The 22,709-nt window shown below is 43.8% G+C and overlaps 1 protein-coding gene across 1 annotated transcript in view; it reads right to left on the reverse strand.

Annotated features, from left to right (window-relative positions):
- LOC126413132 (lutropin-choriogonadotropic hormone receptor-like) overlaps positions 1–22,709 on the reverse strand; it is a 932,298-nt gene that overhangs the window by 326,250 nt on the left and 583,339 nt on the right. The window contains exons 8-9 of the mRNA XM_050083024.1: positions 13,544–13,684; positions 2,864–2,929 (exon numbers count right to left, since the gene is read on the reverse strand). Coding sequence (XP_049938981.1) covers positions 2,864–2,929; positions 13,544–13,684 — 207 coding nt within the window. The remainder of the gene's footprint in view (positions 1–2,863; positions 2,930–13,543; positions 13,685–22,709) is intronic.

Below are 22,709 nucleotides of genomic sequence, written 5' to 3' on the forward strand. Positions count from 1 at the left end.
AGGTTCGAATCCTGCCTCGGGCATGGATGTGTGCGATGTCCTTAGGTTAGTTAGGTTTAACTAGTTCTAAGTTCTAGGGGACTAATGACCTCAGCAGTTGAGTCCCATAGTGCTCAGAGCCATTTTTTTGAACACACATGATAGCTGCTGTACTGTGTGACGTGCAGTGACAGAAAGTACCTCTATTGGGTGATGGAATCTGAACTCCTTGCTGAGGAAATTGTTCTTGATATTACGACAACTCACCAGCTATTCCTGTGCAGCGCTGAACTCCCAGTCATTTTTGCAGTGTGGGCAGTTTGTTCACAGTTCTAACCCTCGATAGTCGACGGCGACCCTGTCAGCAACACATTGTTACCCAACTTGTGGAAGTGCATCGTTCTCATGGACGTCGGACTGCGGCTGATGATATAAATAGAGAAAACACCAGAGCCGTCCCTCCCACAAAATTACCGACCCATCAGTCTGCTGTGCTTGCTCAGCAAGATTGTTGAGAAGGTAATATTAAAACGCATCACTAGGTACTGCATCGCCAATGACACCCTAAGACTGGAGCAGCTCGTTTTTAGAAATCATCCCTCGACGACGCAACTTCTCCGCGCAGTCCAACGTATAACACACGGCTACAACATGAACAAAGCCATAGGGGCCGTGTTCCTGGACATCGAAAAAACTTTCGACCGTCTCTGTCCCAACGGGCTTATGCGCAAACTAAGCGAAGCTGGTTTCCCAGACGGACTCGTACGTCTCATACGCTCATGTCTCACGAACAAATGTTTCAACACTGACGTGCAGGGCAAACAATTAACACAACATATCCAAGCTGGAGTACCCCAGTGAAGCATCCTAGGACCCAACTTGTTCAACCTGTACATCAACCATTTCCCAGTAACACAAAACACGACGTTAGACATCGACGCAGATGACACAGTCATCCTTGCGCAAGATTGGAAACCGTCGAATACAGACGGCACTCAGAACTGCCGAGCGTTGGTTGGAACGATGGCGTATTAAAGTAAACGTCGACAAGTGCGAAGCAGTTCTGTTTACACGCAGACCGAAATTACTGCGCAAACATCAATACAATAGACAGATAACACTACATACGCGCAAAATACGTTTCCGAGAGAAAGTCAGATATCTCGGCGTCTGGCTGGACCGGAAACTTACATGGGGGGACCACAGTGAATACGTGGCCAACAGAGCGCACGCGAGGCTCAGACAACTCTACCCAATGCTCAACAGGGAAAGCACACTGAATAGGAGGGTGTCGAGGTCCATATACACGACACTGATTAGATCTCTGATGACGTACGCAGCTCCCGTCTGGGGATATGCAGCTCTTACACGACTGCGCCCCCTGCAGATCATACAGAACAAAGTGCTACGAATCATTAGCAACGCTCTAAGCTACACACGAGACGTGGATCTTCACAAAGAATAGCACCTTGAAACCCTCAAGGAAGTATTAAAAAAACACGCCACACGACTATACAGGAACTCGAGACACTCGAACAATCCTTTCATCCTTACTCTAGGAAACTACGATTACAACCATAGGTGGAAGCATAAGCGGCCAAAGACACTACTAGCTAGGGCATAACCACCTATGGCAAGCTAACATACACGAACAAGCGACAAACGTATGCAAGCCCCTGCATATCAGCAACACTAACTGGTAATTACCAGCTGCTATTAGGGCCGACCAACAGGCCACAGCAGGGACACCGACGAGCTCGCCCACTGACGCACAAACAATTCGCCAACATCACCCTACACTGTGCATCCGATATCTGAATTATCGGACACAAAAACTATGATAAACCTGTTGCAGGTTGCTGACGCTGATCGAGAGTTCAACACCGGCACCCAGCGGCAGCCGCCGAGCGACAGCACTGCACAGCGTCAAAGGTATCGACCTGCATGATACCCACTACTAACAAAGCCTACCCATGCATGACCTATCGCAGGCAGCAAGACATCCGCTACTGCACTTATCACCGGGCCTAACTATCGCAGAGGTTTTTTTCTCTTGGCTCTTGCCTTGGCACTTTTCTTCCTCTGCCCTTCAAACCGCTACCCTCCGTTCGACTTCGACCCAATCTATCTCCACATGAGACGCAAACATCGCAGTACCTACATCCTGCGGCACCTCACTCTAGTGAAAACTAACCCTTATGGAGAGATGCCAGTAGACCTTTTGAGTTGGCCATCATGCCGGTGTGGGCGTGGAGGGGATCCATCTCTATGGGGAAAAACAGAGCCGTATCATCAAAGACATTTATTTTAAATGACTAGTTTCGGCACAACACTTACACCATATTCAGGTCAGTATAAACCAATGGGTTCTACAATACATGGGCCAATTAAAAAAGTACTCTTTTGGTTTATACTGGACCTGAAGATAGCATAAGTGTTGAGCCGCAAGTAGTCGTTTGAAATAAATTTCTTTGATGATACGGCTCTGGTGTTTCCTTTTCTTTATTCATTGTTAGCCATACTGACTGTGACCGCGTGAGTTTCTCCGGAATCGAAGTAGCACAGTATACCATTGAGATGTGTTCACGCAAATATCTCAGTGGTTGTGCAGTCTTGCAGATTGGAGTACGCCGCGCATCAAGCACACAAGATTTAGCTATAATCAAATGCGGTAATCGTGCTTGTTGCTTATCCTGAGGGGTCTGTCACGCTGAGGGCAAATCCGAGATCTGACGATCGTAGTCACGTGATCCGTCGAATTATTTTATTCTCACTGGCGGCAGAAACGCCTTCTCTCGCTCAACACAGCAGTAATAGCTAGTTCAATTGCTCACGGGTGTAGTGCAGTTTGCATACAGTGTTACCGATTTTCTGTTGTACTTACAGGACTCTTAGATCCTTGCACTGCGAGAGGTCCGGAATCTTCGTCAGCTTATTTGATTTCACGTCTCTGAAACAGAAAAAAACAGAAAGGAGTAATATTATCCCACTGAAAAAATAAGAATATAGACATTTTAGAAGACCAACAGACGGAAAAGAGACTTACTACTTCCAGAAAGTCCCTGAACCATACTCTATCGACAAGCAGGATGTAGATATATGGCCATATCTGAATTTCAACATACACATACCTGCTCAAGGAAACCAAGGAAAACTTCACTTAGAATAACTGAAATCCTTGGGAGAGCCACCCATCACAAGATATTCAACCAGAAGTGTAAGAATATCAGACAGGTGCAACACCCTCAGACAGCGAGAAGAATGTAATAATTTCAATTTCAAGAAGGCACGTATCGTTAGATCTGAACACTGACAAATTATCAGTTTAGTAAACTACGGCTGCAAAATAGTGGCACAAATTATTTGCAGAAGACTGGAAAAATAGGTAGAAACCGGCCTTTGGGATTATCAGTTTGGGTTCTCGAGAAATGTAGGAACGAGCGAATCAGAACTGATCCTACGATTTATAGTGGAACATAGACTGAAGAAAGCCAAATGTCCGTTTAGGTTTATAGAAATCTTTTTAGAGTACTGCCTGGGGTGGGTTCTTTGTATTTTGAAAAAAACCAGGGGTAAAATACAGGGGCCGAAACATTATCTACAGTTTGTACAGAAACCAGGCTGCAGTTATAAGAGTCGCAGGGCGTGAAAGGGAACTTTTCGTCGAAAAGGGAATGAAACAGGGTTTTAGTAACCTATCTCTGAAGTTACTCAGTCCGCGCATTGAGAAAGCAGTAAAAGAGTCCCAGCAAAAATTTGGAAATGGAATTGAAAATCAAGGAGACGAATAAAAATTTTGAGGTTTGCAGATGACGTTGCAGTTCTCTCAGAGCGCAAACTACTTGGAAGAGCAGTTGAACGCAATGAATATTGTCTTGAAATGAGGTTATTAGATCAACATCAAGAAAAGAAAAACAAGGGTAATGGTATGAGTATGGTAATAGTATGAGTATGTAGTGGAATGAAGTCAGGTGATTGTGAGGGAATTAGATAAGTAAATGAGATGCAAAAAATAATGCATTAGAGCTGCTATCTAGGCACCAGAATGACTGATGATGGCAGAACTATTGGATTGGTGCATAAGCTAGTAGTGTTTTCCTATAAGTTTAATAAATACGAAAGATACACGTAACGGAGAGTTTAAACAACAGTAACATATTCTACTTCAGTATTTACGACAATTTGTCAACTCTGGGTAATATTTCGATTATGCTTTTGTACAAATCAAATGGTTTTGGGATGAGTCATGTTCGGAGCGCATTTTCATCCGGGAAAGAAGTTCCTTGAAAGTTGTTCGGGAGAGAGAGGAAATGATGAAAATCTGAGGGCATAATGTCACGTGAATGAGGTGGTTGCGGAATGACTTCCAAACCCAACTCCTGTATAGTGTTTTTCGTCGATGTAGCAGAAAGCGGGGAGAGAGTGTTATCTGCAGTGGCACCTCTTCACCAAGTCTTCATGGTCGTTGTTCTTGGACTGCGCCTGCAAGACGTCAACATAGATAATGAATGTCAGCAATGATAGTTACACCTCGAGGAACCAATTCGCGATACACCACACCGTCGTTGTGTCCACATACTGTATAGCATTATCTTTTGCGGATACGCTGATGTCTTTGTCTGGTTTCAACCATTCCGTTTTACTTAGTCACCAGCGTAGGAATGGTTCGGGTTGTTCAAGAGCCAGTTGACGACGAGCAATCAGGAATGCACATATGGCCACCCCGTGAAGATTATGATTTTGGCTTAGAGCATGTGGTCCCACACACCCGCTTTTTGAACCTTCCCCACTGCTTGCAAATGCCGCAAGTTGGTGGAATGATCATAGTTCGTCACTTCTCGTGTACACTGACGTGGATCATTGTGGATTAATGCGTTTAAACGATCTTCATCAAATCCTGAATGTCTTCCTGAACTTGGAGAGCCACTAATGTCAAAACGGTCTACCTTTGTCGTGCCCTGTCCAATGGCTTCATCCCCGTTCATGGGGCAAATGTTTCCGACTGCCTCCGCTGCTGTCACCCATCTACTGAACTCAAACAGAAGAATATGTCAGAAATGCACTCCATTTTATAGCGTCCACAGCTCCAGTCACTATCTCAAACTGAGAAAATGTTAACTCAAATAGCAACAATGAACTACAAATAAAGAACGACTATCGATGAATAAACCCACAGCAACCGGAATACCAACACGCAAAACGAAAACGCTTTGAACTTACGCACGAACCTGATATAAAGGATAGACTGTCACATGCTGATTGGCAGTAGCACGAAATGAATTTCTGAAAGAGAGAGACACGTTAACATCGATTATAAATTTTAGCTTTAAAGTATTTGTGAAACGTGGACGATAAGCAGCTGGGGCAAGAAGAGAATCAAATCTTTTGAAATGTGGCGCTACAGCAAAAGAATGCTGGAGAGTAGATGGGTAGATTGAATAATTAATAAGGCAGTACTGAACTGAAATGTGAAATAAAGAAGTTTGTGGCACAACATGATTAAAAGAAAAGACTGGTGATAGGACATAATCTGAAGCATCAAGGAATTGTCAATTTGACAATGGAAATTATAGAGAGAGACCAAGGCATGAACACTCTAAGTACGTTGACATGCAAGCAGATTAATGTAGGCATGCAGTAACGAAGAGACTTGTACAGTATAGGCAAGTGCTGAGTGATGTATCAAACCAGTCTTCGGGTGGTAAGTTCCTATGGAACGAAACTGCTGGGGTCATTGGTCCCTACTGGTTTTCTGGCTGAAGACTACCACCACCACCACCGCACCCACCACCACCACCACCACCACAGCAACAACAACAACATCAACAACAACAGCAACAATCGTATGCGTTTTACTGTTATCATGAAAACTTGGTGGGTTTGCTACTATCAAAAAACATATGAGATGACAGTGAGGTGAAACTGAGCATAATTAAGGTGCATTTTCAACTACGAGCGTCTTCCTGGTGGACGTTTTGCAGCGTACTGCACAGAACATAGAAAGAACAGCAGTCGATTTCAAATGCGCTACGTTCAACAACTGCTTTTGTTGTGATATGCTCACTAATCCATTAACCTGCTGCAGTCTGTAACAAGCTTCTCGCTTGGTCTAGGTGCTCAATACCGATTAATCGGCACAATCTGCGCTTGGGAACGCCATTAAGCGTCCCCAACGTGCGCCAAGCAGTGGAGGGCGGAAAGTTCTTATAAGGAATCCCTTGAGTGCGAGGTCGTAAGTTCAGTCTTTAATAAGGCTCATTTGTTATGTAGTTTTAACAATTACGACAGGAAAAATACTAGCTGCTAATGACTCACCATGTGCATCAGGGAGCTGACAGAAGATGAACGTCTGGGAGGTGGAGAGATCAACATTCTTTGGGATGTATGATCACAATTTACAAAAAGGACATAGTCAATATTCAAGAAATGTCCAAAACGAACCATTAACATGCACAATGAACACCGAATGAAATATGATGCGCCACAGTGATCACAAAGGTTCGCACCATCAAGATCGAAGGGGAACTCCTTGAGAGTTACAAACCGTGCAGGATGTTCAGCTAGGTATCCACTCTTACATACCGAATCATACATGTGTAAAGGGGTGATGAGAACTGATGGCATGCAACTGGATGCGAAACGGCTTGTCGTGGAGCTTATCGTGAAACGGGCTGTCCTCTAAGGCGTAGCTCCAGATAGCGTGATAATATGTTTTATAGGCACGGAAAAAACAAACATCTAGAGGCTGAATTTGTTCAGTGGTTCCAGGTGGTGTGAAGTGCAATGTCACACAATTTTCTGGAGGGGCAGTTTGTTCTAAAGGAGTATGATTTTTACACGCAGATCAGGAATCAAGAAAAAGCAAGTTAATTTGACCATTTATTGGTCAAAACAGTGCACATACCATAGTTGTAGTTCTATTACGCCCATTTTCCCACTCTTACATGCTGTGACGTAAATATTCCGTATTGCCCTTGCAACAACACGCACACGAGAAAGAATAGTAGAGAGCAGAACAATCCAACTTCTCACAGCACGAAATTGTATACTGATGCGTTAAGGCATTGATGTTAATTGGACTGGACACAAATCTCTGTACTTCTAATTTCCAGGGTTCTTTTTATAGGCATTTCCTCTTTAAATCTAGATTGTCCGGAGTTGAAAACAAAGTCCTTACTGAACGATGGGATAAGTTTGTTTATCTCTTTCACAAATTCTCGGACTGACTCCACAGTTTGCTGTGCATCGTCAAGTTGACGCTTTGTGAGAACTTTTTTTATCTTACGTCTTCCAGTGCTGTAGCATGTTTGAAGTTACGCAATCGTCCACTCCTTCCTTTGAAATAATTGTAATCTATGTCGCGCGCAATCTGATGTGCATGAAGTACTAGGTCACTGTCACGCGCATCTTGTAAGTTGTATTTAGCATACTCGAAACGCGCAAACACCGGTTTTTGTAACAAATGCGCCTTTTCCTCCCTTGAGTACCCGTAGTTTTTTTTATGCACTATGCGGTCATATTGCTACGGACTTATTCGAAATCTATTCATAATTGTTTTTTTACCATGCTGCAGATGATCTTCCACACACGTAACTCTTTAGTACCCGCTCCTTGGATAACGGCAGTCCTTTACAACGTTCCACTGGAGACGGGACTTGTGGTTCCCTGTCCGGCAAGGATGATGAACTACATGTCTCGAGACATGTATCGATCTCACTTTCGCTTGTTAAGCACTTATCACAGTCATTGTATTCCTCATGTACATTGTCCACACAGTCGAGTGAAACGACACCACACATTCCACTGACTCATCTTGCAGAAACACTAATATTTCTTTTGCCTCTTCTTTCTCACTCTGCAAAATTCCGTGGGATCTTTTCTGAAATGTCAACTTCCGCAATTGTTGTAGATATAATGCAGTATTTGCTTTGTTTATCGTTTCCACTGCTCTGCTCTGTATCAACACCATTAGCACTGTAGCACTGTTGTGAGTTACTCGTTGACTAATCAGTTCAACTACGCTCCGTAGCCTCTTGCTGTGCTCACCACTGGATACCTCCAGTCCCGCCTCCCAGTTGCCATTAACAGCCAATATTGTGGTTGCATGGTAGACAATATGTGAGGCGTCGAATGCCGTAAACATCTTTGGACTTTTGCGACCTCGCACTCAAGAGGTTCTTTGTTAGTACCACCTTTCGTGGTTCGATACCCTTGTTTAGCCTATGAATCGAGGAGATAACGACCGAAATGAAAGAAAAGATTAGGAATGGGACTAGAATTCAGAATAAAAGAATATCGATAGTAAAATTTGCTGATGACATTGCTGTCCTCTGACTCTGTGACGAAGAATTTCAGGAAGATATCGCTGGGAAGATAAATTTGGAGCACAGTACTGGAAAACTGGAATTGTATCTATTGAGATGTGTTGCTTTAGAAGGATGTTGAAAATCAGGTGTACTGCTGAGATGAGAAATTTCTCCGCAAAATCGTGGAAGAGATGAGTCTGTGGAAAACATTGACAGTAAGATGGTACATGATGACAGGGTATGTCTTAAGACATCGAAGAATGAATTATAAAACACTTAAGGCAGCTACTATAAAGAGTAAGCACAATAGGGTAGACAGAAATTTGAATATGTCCAACAAAGGAGTGCATTGGGAGCAACTGGAGTTCCCAGATAAAGAGGTTGGCACAGGAGAAGAATTCGTGGACGGTCATACCAAACCAGTCAGTAGACTGACGACCACCCAAAAAATCGAAGTGTAGTGCCATTTCTAGTTTTTGCGTTACTCACTATATTCTTTCGTGAACACAATATCTCATACTGAATATATGAATAAAGCCATGAGAATCGAACACTGAATAAATAATGTACCCTTTCCTAGGACTGGACAAAAACACACTATTTTAGTGAATACTCCCCTCATGTAAGTATTCATCTTTTTTGGCTACGCAGGTGGACTTCTGCCACTGAGGCAGCAGAGGTTCTAAAATTGCCTTGAGAGTGATCAGATCAGAACTCGCGAGCAAGCTTAGAAAGAGTGTGCTGAGTGCCCGACAGAATTTCAGCAATGAAGAATGAAATAATCAGGAACTATTTGTTAATTATTTATAAGCTGGCCGGAGAGGCCGTGCAATTCTAGGCGCTACAGTCTGGAACCGAGCGACCGCTACGGTCGCAGGTTCGAATCCTGCCTCGGGCATGGATGTGTGTGATGTCCTTAGGTTAGTTAGGTTTAATTAGTTCTAAGTTCTAGGCGACTGATGTCCTCAGAAGTTAAGTCGCATAGTGCTCAGAGCCAATTGTTTCATAGAAGATAAAGTGACTAGTGAAATGGGCGATAGTTAGACTGGGAATATTCCATATTTTAGTTAGGTTCAAGTCTGGTAAAGGGCGTAAATATTGTAAAATTTGGAGAAGAACTAACGGCAAAAACAGCAAACGACAAGGTACTAGAAACTAATGGAGGAAAACGAGTAAGAGTGAAGTGGGACGTAAATGGCAGCTAATAAATGTCTAACACAGATCGACATGTGAGAGAGACAGTCGGCGAGGCATTCATGCCTCTGTTAACGTGTAAATAACAGCAATGGCAATATGAGACTTTGACTAGTGGCTGGGCATAGCTCGCTCATTACGTATCACTAGTAACGCCAGTCATTTTGAGCCTTTGGTGGTATTTCATATCGGCAAGCATAGTACTGAATACCGATACCTAAATAAGCATAATTTTGTTTTTCTCTTTATTTGATAAACAAATTATTTGGTTTTGGTGCACTAGGAATGTCTCACCCTGTGTGTCACCAGATGTCTCTTGTAGACACTCATTTACGAGAAGGAAGGAAGGAAGAAAGAATAAGGTTTAACGTACGCTCGACATCGAGTCGTACATCGGAACAGCCATTTTTGCTCAGGGGTTGGTGTGAACAGCAGAATCTGATCTGTGTGTTTCCGTCAAATGCAAAAGAGTGGAAATATAACCAATGAAATAATCGCAAATAATACGGGCTCAGAGCAGATACCTGTATACAACAGTTTTAACTTCTGTAAATAACAGAAACGCAAAGCCATCATCAAACTGTTAGACAGAGCTGGTGAGATTACTGTAAAATTATGTTAAGTGTTTGGAAAAGACTTATTCCAAATGCTCTAGATACACAAGAATTGGACAAAAATATGGAAACACCGCGAGAAATGCATGTTGAACATACACTACTAGCCATTAAAATTGCCACATTACGAGGATGACGTGCTACAGACGCGAAATTTAAACGACAGGAAGAAGATGCTGTGATATGCAAATGATTAGCTTTTCTGACCATTCACACAAGGTTGGCGCCGGTGGCGACACCTACAACGTGCTGACAACAGGAAAGTTTCGCACCGATTTCTCATACACAAACAGCAGTTGACCGGCGTTGCCTGGTGAAACGATGTTGTGATGCCTCGTGTAAGGAGAAATGCGTACCATCACGTTTCCGACTTTGATAAAGGTCGGATTGTAGCCTATCGCGATTGCGGTTTATCGTATAGCGACATTGGATCTCGCGTTGGTCGAGATCCAATGACTATTAGCAGAACATGGAATCGGTGGGTACAGGAGGGTAATACGGAACGCCGTGCTGGACCCCAACGGCCTCGTATCACTAGCAGTCGAGATGACAGGCATCTTATCCACATGGCTGTAACGGATCGTGCAGCCATATCTCGATCCCTGGGTCAACAGATGGGGACGTTTGCAAGACAACCATCTGCACGAACAGTTGGGCGACGCTTGCAGCAGCATGGACTATCTGCTCGGAGACCATGGCTGCGGTTACGGCCAGTGGTGGTTGTTCTGCGTACTGATTTCGCAGGATCTATGCTCCCAAATTGCATGAAAATGTAATCACATGTCAGTGCTAGTATAATATATTCGTCCAATGAATACCCGTTTATCATCTGCATTTCTTCTTGGTGTAGCAATTTTAATGGCCAGTAGTGTAATTGCAGACGCTAGCCAAGCCTGCAGGTTGTGCTCCTGTATGTGAGGGCAGTCGGCAGCTGCGGAAAGTCATGAACACATTGCAGGTGTCAGTCTTGGTCACGAAAGTGTTCTGTATAGTTGCGAGTGCATTATGTCAAAGCTATGCATTCGAACGTGGGAAAACTGTTGGTGATTCCGTTAGCAAGGGATCCGAATCATCTGGTGTTTCCAGAACCGTGCTGAAGATCTATAACGCATGCAGGAAAGCGGAAAGACATCATCCGCTAAGTCACAACGCAGGCGATATCGTGTATTGAATGATCATGATAGGCAGTCACTGAAAAGGATTGGTACGAAAAATAAGAGGACGAGAGCCGCAATTGCCACTGCTGAACAGAATGTCACATTGTGAACCCTGTCAGCACCAAAACAACACAAAGAGTGTTCCTCGAGCTGGGAGTTTCAAGGCGAGCTGGAATTTCAAAATCACACCTCAGTGATGGCAATGTCTGTAACAAGAAAACTGTGGTACCTAAGCCATTAAACCTGAACTATGGAGCAAAGGAAGAAACATATTTGGTCGGACGAGTCTTGTTTCACATTGTTTCAGACATCTGGTCGAGTTTACGTTCGAAGAGTGAAACATAGTGGGAGTTGGGTGATAATTTGGGCAGTCATAATGTGGCATTCCATAGACCCATGGTTACTCTGCAAACAATTTTGGCTAGTCAGGAAAATCCCATGGTATATCGCAAAATCCAAGATGTTTCAATAATGAAACAAGCGAGGAAGTGTCGCAACACAGCAAATACCACATGTGAAGATTTTCCTACCCACTTTTCCACGGTACTTTTCCGGGACCACTGGCAAAACTCCTAGTCTGTGGATAACGATGCTAGCCTCCACTGATCTTAGTTTGTGGATCACATTCTGAAAAGTGATGGTATGACTTGTATTCCCTGTTTTGTGTATGCCTGACAGGAAAATAAAAAATGGTTCAAATGGCTCTGAGCACTATGGGACTTAACATCTGTGGTCATCAGTCCACTAGAACTTAGAACTACTTAAACCTAACTAACCTAAGGACATCACACACATCCATGCCCGAGGCAGGATTCGAACCTGCGACCGTAGCAGTCGCGCGGTTCCGGACTGCGCGCCTAGAACCGCTAGACCACCGCGGCCGGCGACAGGAAAATATCCGGAAATCCCCGTCGTTCTTCCAGCACTAGTGTTACCTCATCTTTAGGACTTGTAAAATGCCACTCAAAAACGATATGAGTTAATCTGTGCGAAACTAGTGTGAAGCGCCGCTTGCGTCACCGATAGTCACACACGGTTGCAAAGGTTAGTAATGAGGGTTCTTTGGACCGCTTCTGAAGAAGTTTAATGGGCGAAAAGTTGTACTCCCATGCTTCTGTTGTAGATATGACTACGTTCCAATGTGATGTACTGTCTCTGACGTCATTTTACGCAGAATTTTTCATGATATGTTGTGAGATGCTTCTGATCCTCTAACTGTTTTGAATACTTTAGCTTTGACATCTCAGAAATAGCCTTTAGTAGTAGTCTTAACGTCTCAGGCTTTTGGGGCAGCTGCCATTAAAGGTAAAATCTTCTGTGCTCTTAGGCCGCGTCACGTTTCTCTTCAGATTTCTTGACGTTTCAACTCATTTGAGATCCTGTTCGTGATTTTCTAGTGTCCTGTGTTAGCTGAACGCTGAACGCAGAAGCAAAAGTCTTCCGGAAAATTATAGAAAGACCACATCATTCAGTCAGGAGAAATGAAATACTTCTTCCGACGCAATCAGACGCACGTAATAACTTCTGCACTGCTGTAGTCTATGAAGTGACGTGCTGCTGTAGCAACGTGTATTTGCCCTGCAATCGAAACTGGGAGGACATTAAAAACATCAGATTAAAGAACACGAAAGCCGCACACATTTAATGGGACTGTGACACCTGTGATAGCGGAACATCGGGAGAAGTGCGACAAGTTCCAGATTTCGGCAAAGTACGACTGATAGCCAAACAAGCTAGCTAGAAGTGAGGCCGGGAACGAAAGTAATTTCAACAGATATGACTGGTAGATGATGGCAATTGATGATTTTGGTTTGTGAGGCGTTCAACGACGTGGTCCGAATCGTCACACAGTCCAGTCTCGCCATTTTCCCGGATGATGATGAAATGGTGAAGACTACACAAACAACCAGTTCCCGACAGGAGAAAATCCCCGACCCGTCTAGGAATCGAATCCGGGGTCCCGTGATCCAGAGGCAGCACTTGGGTTCACGACATTTAGAAACAGGTGGTCCCAGTATGGCAATATCGATAATTTTTGAAGATGGCACATTGACTTGCCGAAACTGGCAGCGAAAATAAAATAAAATAACTTCTCAATTTGCACGGCTGTTTGGCGAATATATTTGTTAAGTAATTAAATAAATGTTTTAGTGTAATGAATCATTTTTTTTTTGATTATCTGAAAATGTCCAGTTCACGGTCATCTAGCATCTATATAATTTTGGCTCTTAAACTTTGGGACATCCTCTAAGAACAGAGATCGTATTAAGAGGAGAAGCGCTGAGGTACTCACAGACTGCGGAGCCTGGGACAGACAGAACAGAGTGAGGAAGGCACCTCCTGGAGTCCAGCCCTGTCCAGCCGCAGGATCTCCAGCGCCGCCGTGCCCTCCAGGTTGGGGAACTCCGTCAGCTCCCGCGCGTCGGACAGGATGCTGGCACAAACAGACAGGGGGATATATTATCAACTCTGACAGGTGACGCGTACCACATAATGAGTAGCACGCGAATTTATACAGAGATAACGTGAAATATGGTAGATGTTATTCTCAGAGTTACCAGACAATCATAATAAAGTAAAGTACAGACTGCAGAGCGAAATTTCACTCTCCAGCAGAGCGTGTGCTGATCTGAAACATTTTGCAACAAGATTAAAACTGTGTTTCGTATTGAAAGTCGAACCTGGGACGTCTGCCCTTAATGAGTAAATGCTCTAGCGACTAAGCTTTCTAAGTACGACTCACGACCCACTTTCACAGTTCTACTTCAACCATTACCTCTTCTCCTAGCTTCCAAGCTTCACAGAAGTGCTCCTGCATATCTTTCTGGACTAGCGCTCCTGGAAGAAAGGATATTGCAGAGAAATGGCTTAGCCGTATCCTAGGGTAATGTTTTGTTGCACAGCAGATCCAATTCCCGGGAGCTCTCATAAATCTTAAAAACTTATTATTTGGCGCAGACGGTAGGTAATCAGGTCCAGCTCATACTGTATGATACAATCGGTATCTGGAGCAGCCAACCTTGCAGAAAGCAGGGCCCTGCTCGTAACAAGTTGCCACACCAAGCCGAGCAATAAACAAGGAGTGCAAACGGGGCAGCATTGCAGCACCCAATACCAGCGAGCCTTGCAGTATGCAGTCGTAACATATAAAATCTGATCTCAGCCGCTCTACAGCGGCTTAGCACTGACGGAAAGTGTGAAGGCAAGGGGGGACTGATAATAAGTGAGGCACCACGGTCGGGACAAGTCCATTGCGACCTTCAGATAATGGTCTCACCGTCTGATTCCGATGTCTAAAAGGACAGAAGCCAGACGACTGCGATGGAACTTCGTCACTGCAAGCTGCCACTGTTGTTTGGTCACCTCTGTAACTGACAGATTGGATAAGCTAGGGCCTTCCACTGGTACTTGAGTACCGCCTCCGTGGTTGAACGTAGTACCATCTCCCTGGCTGTACACTGTGTCGCTGATCTGGGTTCTGGGTTCCTGCCTTCATAACACCCACCATCTGTGGTATGTTGATGGCACATGCCTAAGTGCATGTCTTTATTCGAGAGTGCTGAGTCGGGCTGCACGAATTCCAGGTGAGTCATGGTACGTTCGCGCCTGTGGTCTCCTGATCTGGCTACCAGCACGACATCACTGTTGGGTCTTGATTGCTCAACACCAGCATGCTGCATCCACGTTCCATGCCACACTCCAGTATGCGATTCAGCACTCTTTCTGCCGCGCCGGAGAAAGAAATCTGTCCTATGAAATCACGAACAGTAAATATATTACCAGACAACATTGTTTAACTGATGCTATCGGGCGCATGACTGCTACCCTCCCCAGCCCATTTCCTCAGCCTCCATGCCTACTAAAAATCAGTCATGTCTCAAGGGGCGACAGCTATAGTTTCTACTTTCACTCTGCAGCAGAGTGTACTCCGATTTTAATCTTCCTTGGAGACTAAACATTGTGTTCTGGAATGGAATTCAAAGCTCGGGAGGTACCAGTGGAAGTGTATCTGCGAAGGCGTGTTGTGAGCCGTGCTTGGGTAGCTCAGTCGGTAGAGCACTTGCCTGAGAAAGGCAGAGATCGCAGTCCCAGTCCAGCACAGAGTTTTGGTTTATCAAGAAGAACAAAATCCGCCCATAATCCACTATAGACTGAAAATTTGTTCTGGAAGCAATCTCATAGACTGTTGATAGGCCAGGTATCCTCAATTCCCTTTCTCCCAGGAGTGCCAGTTCCACAAGATACGCACACGAGAACTCTTGTGGAGTCTAGAAGATAGGAGACGAGGTGCTGGTGGAAATAAAGCTATGAGGGCGGGTTATGAGTCGTGCTTGAATAGCTCAGTCGGTATAGCACTTTCCCGCGAAAAGAAATGGTCCTGGGTTCGAGTCCCAGTCCGGAACACGTCTTTTATTCGCCACTCTCGTTTCAAGCACCGATATTGCCCAGAGAAGTCTCGAAGACATATTACATGCAATGGTATCGTGATAGGCAGTGTGACCATATACTGTCGCGAACAGATTACTGGAAGCTGGTTTGAGATATCGAGTTTCCACGCATCGTTTGCCGCTGACGTCATACTGCCAGGAACAGATTACTGTAAGCTGGGAAGAGATCTAGACATCTAGAGTTTCGTTTACTCCAGACATCATACTACTGCCAACAGGGATTTGTATGGCGTGCAAGCAGAGAACTAGGACACTGAGTGGCTTTCTCCGTTGTTCAGTAATAAGTCTCGCTTCCATTCGTGAGATTGACGTCAATGTATCCCTAGACACCCTGGTGAACGATCGCAACTATTCTTGAAACCCCCGCTTCACTATCTTGCACACATGGTGTGAGGAGCTGTTGTGATGTACAACATGATTAATTTTGCAGTAGTTGAACCGAGGCGGAATATTCGAATGTGGCAATAATGGAAAAACTCTTCTAATACCCAATTATTAGGGTGACAAATGGCATATCCTAACAGGGTAATGGAACGTCCCATACTGCATTCACACTACAAATGCCTTGAGGAATACCCCCATCTTTGACAGACGTATCCACTCCCACGGTTTGTCACTCATAGAACTTGTCGAGAACGCAATAGGAAGACGTATACTTCCACGCCAGCCCCCAGCCAGCAATCTTTATGAACAGAACATCTCCACAAAGTTTGGTAAAAACAGAACTGCTACTTCAAACTGTAACACTTTCAGCTATTATGAGTGTATTGTTGTGGTACAACAATGTGTCATAAGCTGGGCAATACGGATAGTTAGTTGTTCAGTCTTGTTGATTCGATGACTCTCATTTCCCAAAGGATGTTCCAAACACTTTTTTAAAAAACTGTCATTTGTCTCCCTCATCTCATGCGACTAGCCAAGCTGAACATATTATCTCATGGAACATTTTATACATAATTTAGAAACTGCAGGTGAGAACTAGAAACAGTAATTACGAGAAATAAAATAAAATGTAAAGCTTTCTTACAGAGTCAGAGTTTTGTCAAAGTTTGTATAATTTCTTGGTGGTGACTAGTTTCGAACGTTAACGTTAATTCTGGAACCATTGCCTACAGAACTTACAATATTATTAAAGATAAAGAATACAAAATATTATAGCAATTTTCAGTATACTGTTTTCACAGACCGCAGCAATGCAAATATCCAATAAGACATATCTGCAGTTCAAGTTTTTGTTAGAGCATAATTCCAATGATGTACTTACAAGAAATCTTTATAAAACAGATCAGGATGATAAATGCGGTTCGATTATAATACAGAGGTAGTGCATTCAAGAGACTAGCTTATACTGAAACGCAAGTACGTCTTATTCGATATTTGCACTACTACAAGTTATACACACTGTGAACTGAAAATTGCAATAAGATTTTGCATTATTTGTGTTCAATAACACTGTAACTCCTGGTTTGACTATGAAAGTTAACGTTCGAAATTAGTCATCACCAAGAAATTGCCCGCAAATGTGACAAAATCTGAATAAAAGAGAATCAAATTTGAGTTGCTTGTGCCTTTACCAACAGAATGTTGGATTTACTTATGATAGTTTCTCTTGCACATGCAAATAAATAACAAATTACAGTGAAAGATTCTATACCGAAACAAAGAACTCATGTACAGAATAACACAAGCCACAGCTTAGATATGAAACCTAGATACGAAAATCTAGGGTTTATCACAATAGCCCTACAATTTTAATGGACACCTGTAGAAATACTGGCTGTCAGAAAAGTGTTCACTTGTCAATATAATGGTGAAAGTAGAAATATTCAATGAAAATAATACTTCTGTCAATTGTTCGTTTATTAAATGGTATAGATCCTTCAGAATGAGCCCATATTACCAACAACAAATCCCAGGAGGGAGCATATATGGAAATATGTTAGAATTGTGAGAGACTTAAAAAGGGACTGTACGGACCTGGAAAACTGATACCACAGATAGTTCTGATCACCCTTTTCTAAGCTAAGAATAGGTTCAAGACTGCACAGTGTTACAAAAGGCCGCTCTAGTTGCTAATATACAGGGTGATTTTTTTCCACCGTGTACAAATTCTTGGGATTGATCGATGAGGCGAAATGGAACATAAATTTTTGTAAATTTGTGGTGAGGTCTTATGGGACGAAACTGCTGGGTTCATGGGTTCCTAAGATTACACACTACTTAATCTAACTTAAACGAACTTACGCCAAGGGCGACACACACACACATGCCCGAGGGAATACTCGAACCTCCGACAGGGGGAGCCGCGTGAACCCTGACAAGACGCCCTAGACCGCGCGGCTATCCCGCGCGGCCACGGAACGTAAAAGATGTAAAGAACTTATGTCTGGAAATGCACGGTTTCTGTGATAGAGACCGTTTATTCAGTCATACATTGTTACAGAGAATGCGGTCTATTACGCGCTCTACCATGCAGCCACAATTACAGTACGTTTTGAAAATGGGTTCCATGTGATTCAAGGCATGCGCGTGAGCACCATTGTGTAGCAGCCACATAACCCTACGAATCGTGAATGTCACTTTTTCTGGAGGGGAGGCAAAGTCACCCGGAAGAAATGCTGATAGTTCCGGCCTGATGGACTGAGCGGCTGATCCCGGCGGAGGTTCGAGTCCTCCCTCGGGCATGGGTGTGTGTGTTTGTCCTTAGGATAATTTAGGTTAGGTAGTGTGTAAGCTTAGGGACTGATGACCTTCGCAGTTAAGTTCCATAAGATTTCACACACATTTGAACATTTTTTTGGACAGTTCCGGCCTGTTAGGCGACGTGGAAGGAAGACTGGTCCCAAAATACGGTAGCCTATTATCCCAGCCCACACATTCCGGCTGCACCAATGTTGATGATTCGCTGCCACCATACCATGGGGGTTCTGCTCAGTATCCCACAGGTAATTGTCATGAAAGTTGAAGATAGTACTGTGTGTAAAGGTGGCCTTATCCGTGAATGGGAAGGACGAGACAAATCCCGAAATCGTGGTTGTCTGTTGAAGAAACCAGTGACAAAACTGCTCCCAACGTGCAAAGTCTGTCGCTAGTAAGCCCTGTACACGCTGTAAGTGATGAGGGTAGTGACAACTGTCATGGAGAATGTTCCACACAATCGTCTGGCTTATCCTGTACTTCCGGGTCAACTGATTGGTACTGACACGGCGGTCGCCTTCTACAGTGTTTCCTCCAAGTCTGGTGTCCGAACGTTTCGCGTGCGTCCTTCATGATTTCGTGCTTTCTGAAACGACCGTGTCTGAGACAAAGGGCGAAACATTGTTACAAACATTGAATGCTGTGGACGTTGTATGCGGTGATGGCCCCCCCTGACATAACCTTGCTGCCCGCTGCTCGCCACCCGTTCCATTTTCCTTTCCCGTAAGTAAACTCCACGTCGGCAAACTCTCGATTTTGTACAACGCTGTATCACGTCCACTGCAAGATGAGTCAGTAAGAGAAGTGATCGGACACAACATTACTCATTGCTATGGCAGGAGAGGGCACTAGAGCATGACGCATGAGGAACAGTACCGCCCTCTAGGGGGGCAACCATGTATACTGGAACTGTGGCTGCATGGTACAGCGCGTATTAGACCGCAGTCTCTGTAACAAAAAAAGTCACGCTGTATACTTTATTTGAGCCCACGACCGGTTTCAGCTTTCACACACATGCCAATTTCAAATCGATCAGCAAATTTTGCTGTTGTGAAGGAACGCTGTTTTGACGATGTTCTGGAACAGTATAGTTTTCAGATGCACTTGAAAATGGCCTGTATATGAAAGCCGAAACGGTCGTAGACTTAAAAGTACGTATCAGCAACTGGAGCGGCCTTTAGTAACAATGTGAGTTGTCCGAGACCTGTATGGAGGAGCGGCAGCAGCAATTCAGTACAATCCCACATAAAGAAAGTGAGTTTTAGTACACAATATCACAATCATGATTTCAGCGGTCATAATAACAGGTGTACCGCTTGATAAATTAAAAAGTCGATATAATTAATTGGGCAATCTAGCCCTAAGTATCGATTTCTCCACTCGATGTATTGCCTAACAGGAGGATCATACTGTAGTGGTGTGGATCATTTTGCATGTCCGCTGATCAGCTACAAGAGAAAAACCACAAGATGGCAAAAGTACAGATTTCGCAGCAGGTATGCCTTTGTCTAGGGACTGGTTGCTTCCACGCTCATTGACCTGGCGCCACACGGGTCGCCCAACTTATACGCCACAACTCGAAGAAAATAAATACCTACAGCCGTAATTTTATGAGTTATTTGACTACCTGTTTCAGTGCCTCATGGGCACCATCTTCAGGGCCCTATACACTTAGCTAGGTATGCCATCTAAACGTATGTGCTGTTATAGGGATACTGGGTACCGCATATTTCTGAAACTTCTCTGTAGACGTGAACCCCCACTCCTCTAACGGCAGCTGTCGTGATGGAAGCAGCAGGAGCCGTCTTCACTGCCACCGTGAAGTTGGCTATATGAAACTTTTTCACTCGGAGATGGAAGACTGGTGTGCTACATCCGAATTTACAAAACCATGGAGAGACGCTCTTCGAGCTCCATTCGGTTGGAGTAGTGTGGGAGATGCCGTCATTTTACAGGGTGATTCAAAAAGAATACCACAACTTTAGGAATTTAAAACTCTGCAACGACAAAAGGCAGAGCTAAGCACTATCTGTCGGCGAATTAAGGGAGCTATAAAGTTTCATTTAGTTGTACATTTGTTTGCTTGAGGCGCTGTTGACTAGGCGTCAGCGTCAGTTGATGCTAAGATGGCGACCGCTCAACAGATAGCTTTTTGTGTTATTGAGTACGGCAGAAGTGAATCGACGACAGTTGTTCAGCGTGCATTTCGAACAAAGTATGGTGTTAAACCTCCTGATAGGTGGTCTATTAAACGTTGGTATCAACAGTTTACAGAGAATGGGTGTTTGTGCAAAGGGAAAAGGTCTGGACGGCCGAGAACGAATGATGAAAATGTAGCACGCATCCAGCAAGCATTTGTTCGCAGCCCAGGAAAATCGACTCACAGAGCTAGCAGAGAGCTGCAAATTCCACAATCAACTGTATGGAGAGTCCTACAAAAAAGGTTAGCTATGAAACCTGAACGTCAACTACCCGATGCGATGGATCGGCCGCCAGGCAGCCCGTGACAGAGCACTTCATCACTGGCCTCCAAGAAGCCCTGATCTTACCCCCTGCGATTTTTTCTTATGGGGGTATGTTAAGGATATGGTGTTTCGGCCACCTCTCCCAGCCACCATTGATGATTTGAAACGAGAAATAACAGCAGCTATCCAAACTGTTACGCCTGATATGCTACAGAGAGTGTGGAACGAGTTGGAGTATCGGGTTGATATTGCTCGAGTGTCTGGAGGGGGCCATATTGAACATCTCTGAACTTGTTTTTGAGTGAAAAAAAAAACCTTTTTAAATACTCTTTGTAATGATATGTAACGGAAGGTTATATTATGTTTCTTTCATTAAATACACATTTTTAAAGTTGTGGCATTCTTTTTGAATCACCCTGTATTATACATGATCTGGCTTACACGAACTTGGAAGCACCTTTGTGCGGAGCTAGTCGGTTTTAGTTAGGATACTTCGCGATAGAATATCATGGCTAATTCGGTTGTTCTTATTATGCGATTACGCTGCTTGCAGTACGGACAGCTATTACGACGATTTCATCAATTGGTTGGGTTGTTTGGGGAAGGAGACCAGACAGCGAGGTCATCAGTCTCATTGGATTAGGTAAGGAAGGGGAAGGAAGTCGGCCGTGCCCTTTCAAAGGAACCATCCTGGCATTTGCCTGGAGTGATTTAGGGAAATCACGGAAAACCTAAACCAGGATGGCCGGACGCGGGATTGAACCGTCGTCCTCCCGAGTGCGAGTCCAGTGTCTGACCACTGCACCACCTCGCTCGGTATTTCATCAATGCTGACGTGGTAGGTGCCGTGGCGTCACTCCTGTAACTCATCACTAACCACTTTCTTTGGCGAGGTTCACCTCTGAGAGTTCGTGTCAACTCTAAAAATAAATACCACTCTCTCGAGACTGGACGAGTTATCATTTATTTCTTATAGTCTGTCCAAGTATTTTTCTCGTCCTACAGCAAGACGGCTGTGTGACAAGTAATCCAGAATAGCGGACTGATTTCGTTCTAGTTGTGTAACAAGACTACCTCGCAGACATTCTGTTTTAGACTAACAATATACTCTGATTTATTTAAGTCTGCTGTCTGTTGTTAGTCTGTAACTTTCCCCCTGGCCTCTTCATTTTACAAGTTATTAATTACGGCAGTCGAAACGAATTAAGTGAACACGTCTGACGTCTCCATGGTCAGCGGTCAGCAGACTGGCGAGCGAGAATTCTTTTATCTGCTAACAGGGAAGCGGTGACAGGCAGTACAGCTGAGTCTTCAATTTATTCAACTCCTACACTTTCTACACTCACATTAATTGAATATGCAGTTGCAGAATAACGGCATTCTCCGCACATGGAGTACCTAATAAATACTCAGAGTTTTACGAAAATATGATTTTATGAAAGATAATAAAATGGAAGTAAGACAAAGCCATAGGAATTCATTGCCAATGACAGGGGAGATCATCCCTACAGCAACAGCATACAATTTCTGCAGAAAAGCCTGACTGTGATATGTACAAGAAATGTTTTCATCTGTCTTCAGTTCTATGAATGCAAAATCTTGGACTTCACTGATTATTTCATCATTCCATAGTAAATTTTGTTTTTACCAGAGTTCTGCTTAGAGGACAGTGATTTTATGCAGCTAAATGGAAACCTGTCCTTCATAAGACATGCGCTAATTTCATCCTCTACCACACCTGCTAAATAATTTATGTTACCTTTAACGTCTTAATCAAAGGAACTTATGCCACCTAGAAACTAAAAAAATGTATTAACAATGTTCAGTGGTAGATCAAAGTTTCATATTA

This window comes from Schistocerca serialis, chromosome 7, assembly GCF_023864345.2.
Source record: "Schistocerca serialis cubense isolate TAMUIC-IGC-003099 chromosome 7, iqSchSeri2.2, whole genome shotgun sequence".
NCBI classification, from domain to species: Eukaryota; Metazoa; Arthropoda; class Insecta; order Orthoptera; family Acrididae; genus Schistocerca; species Schistocerca serialis.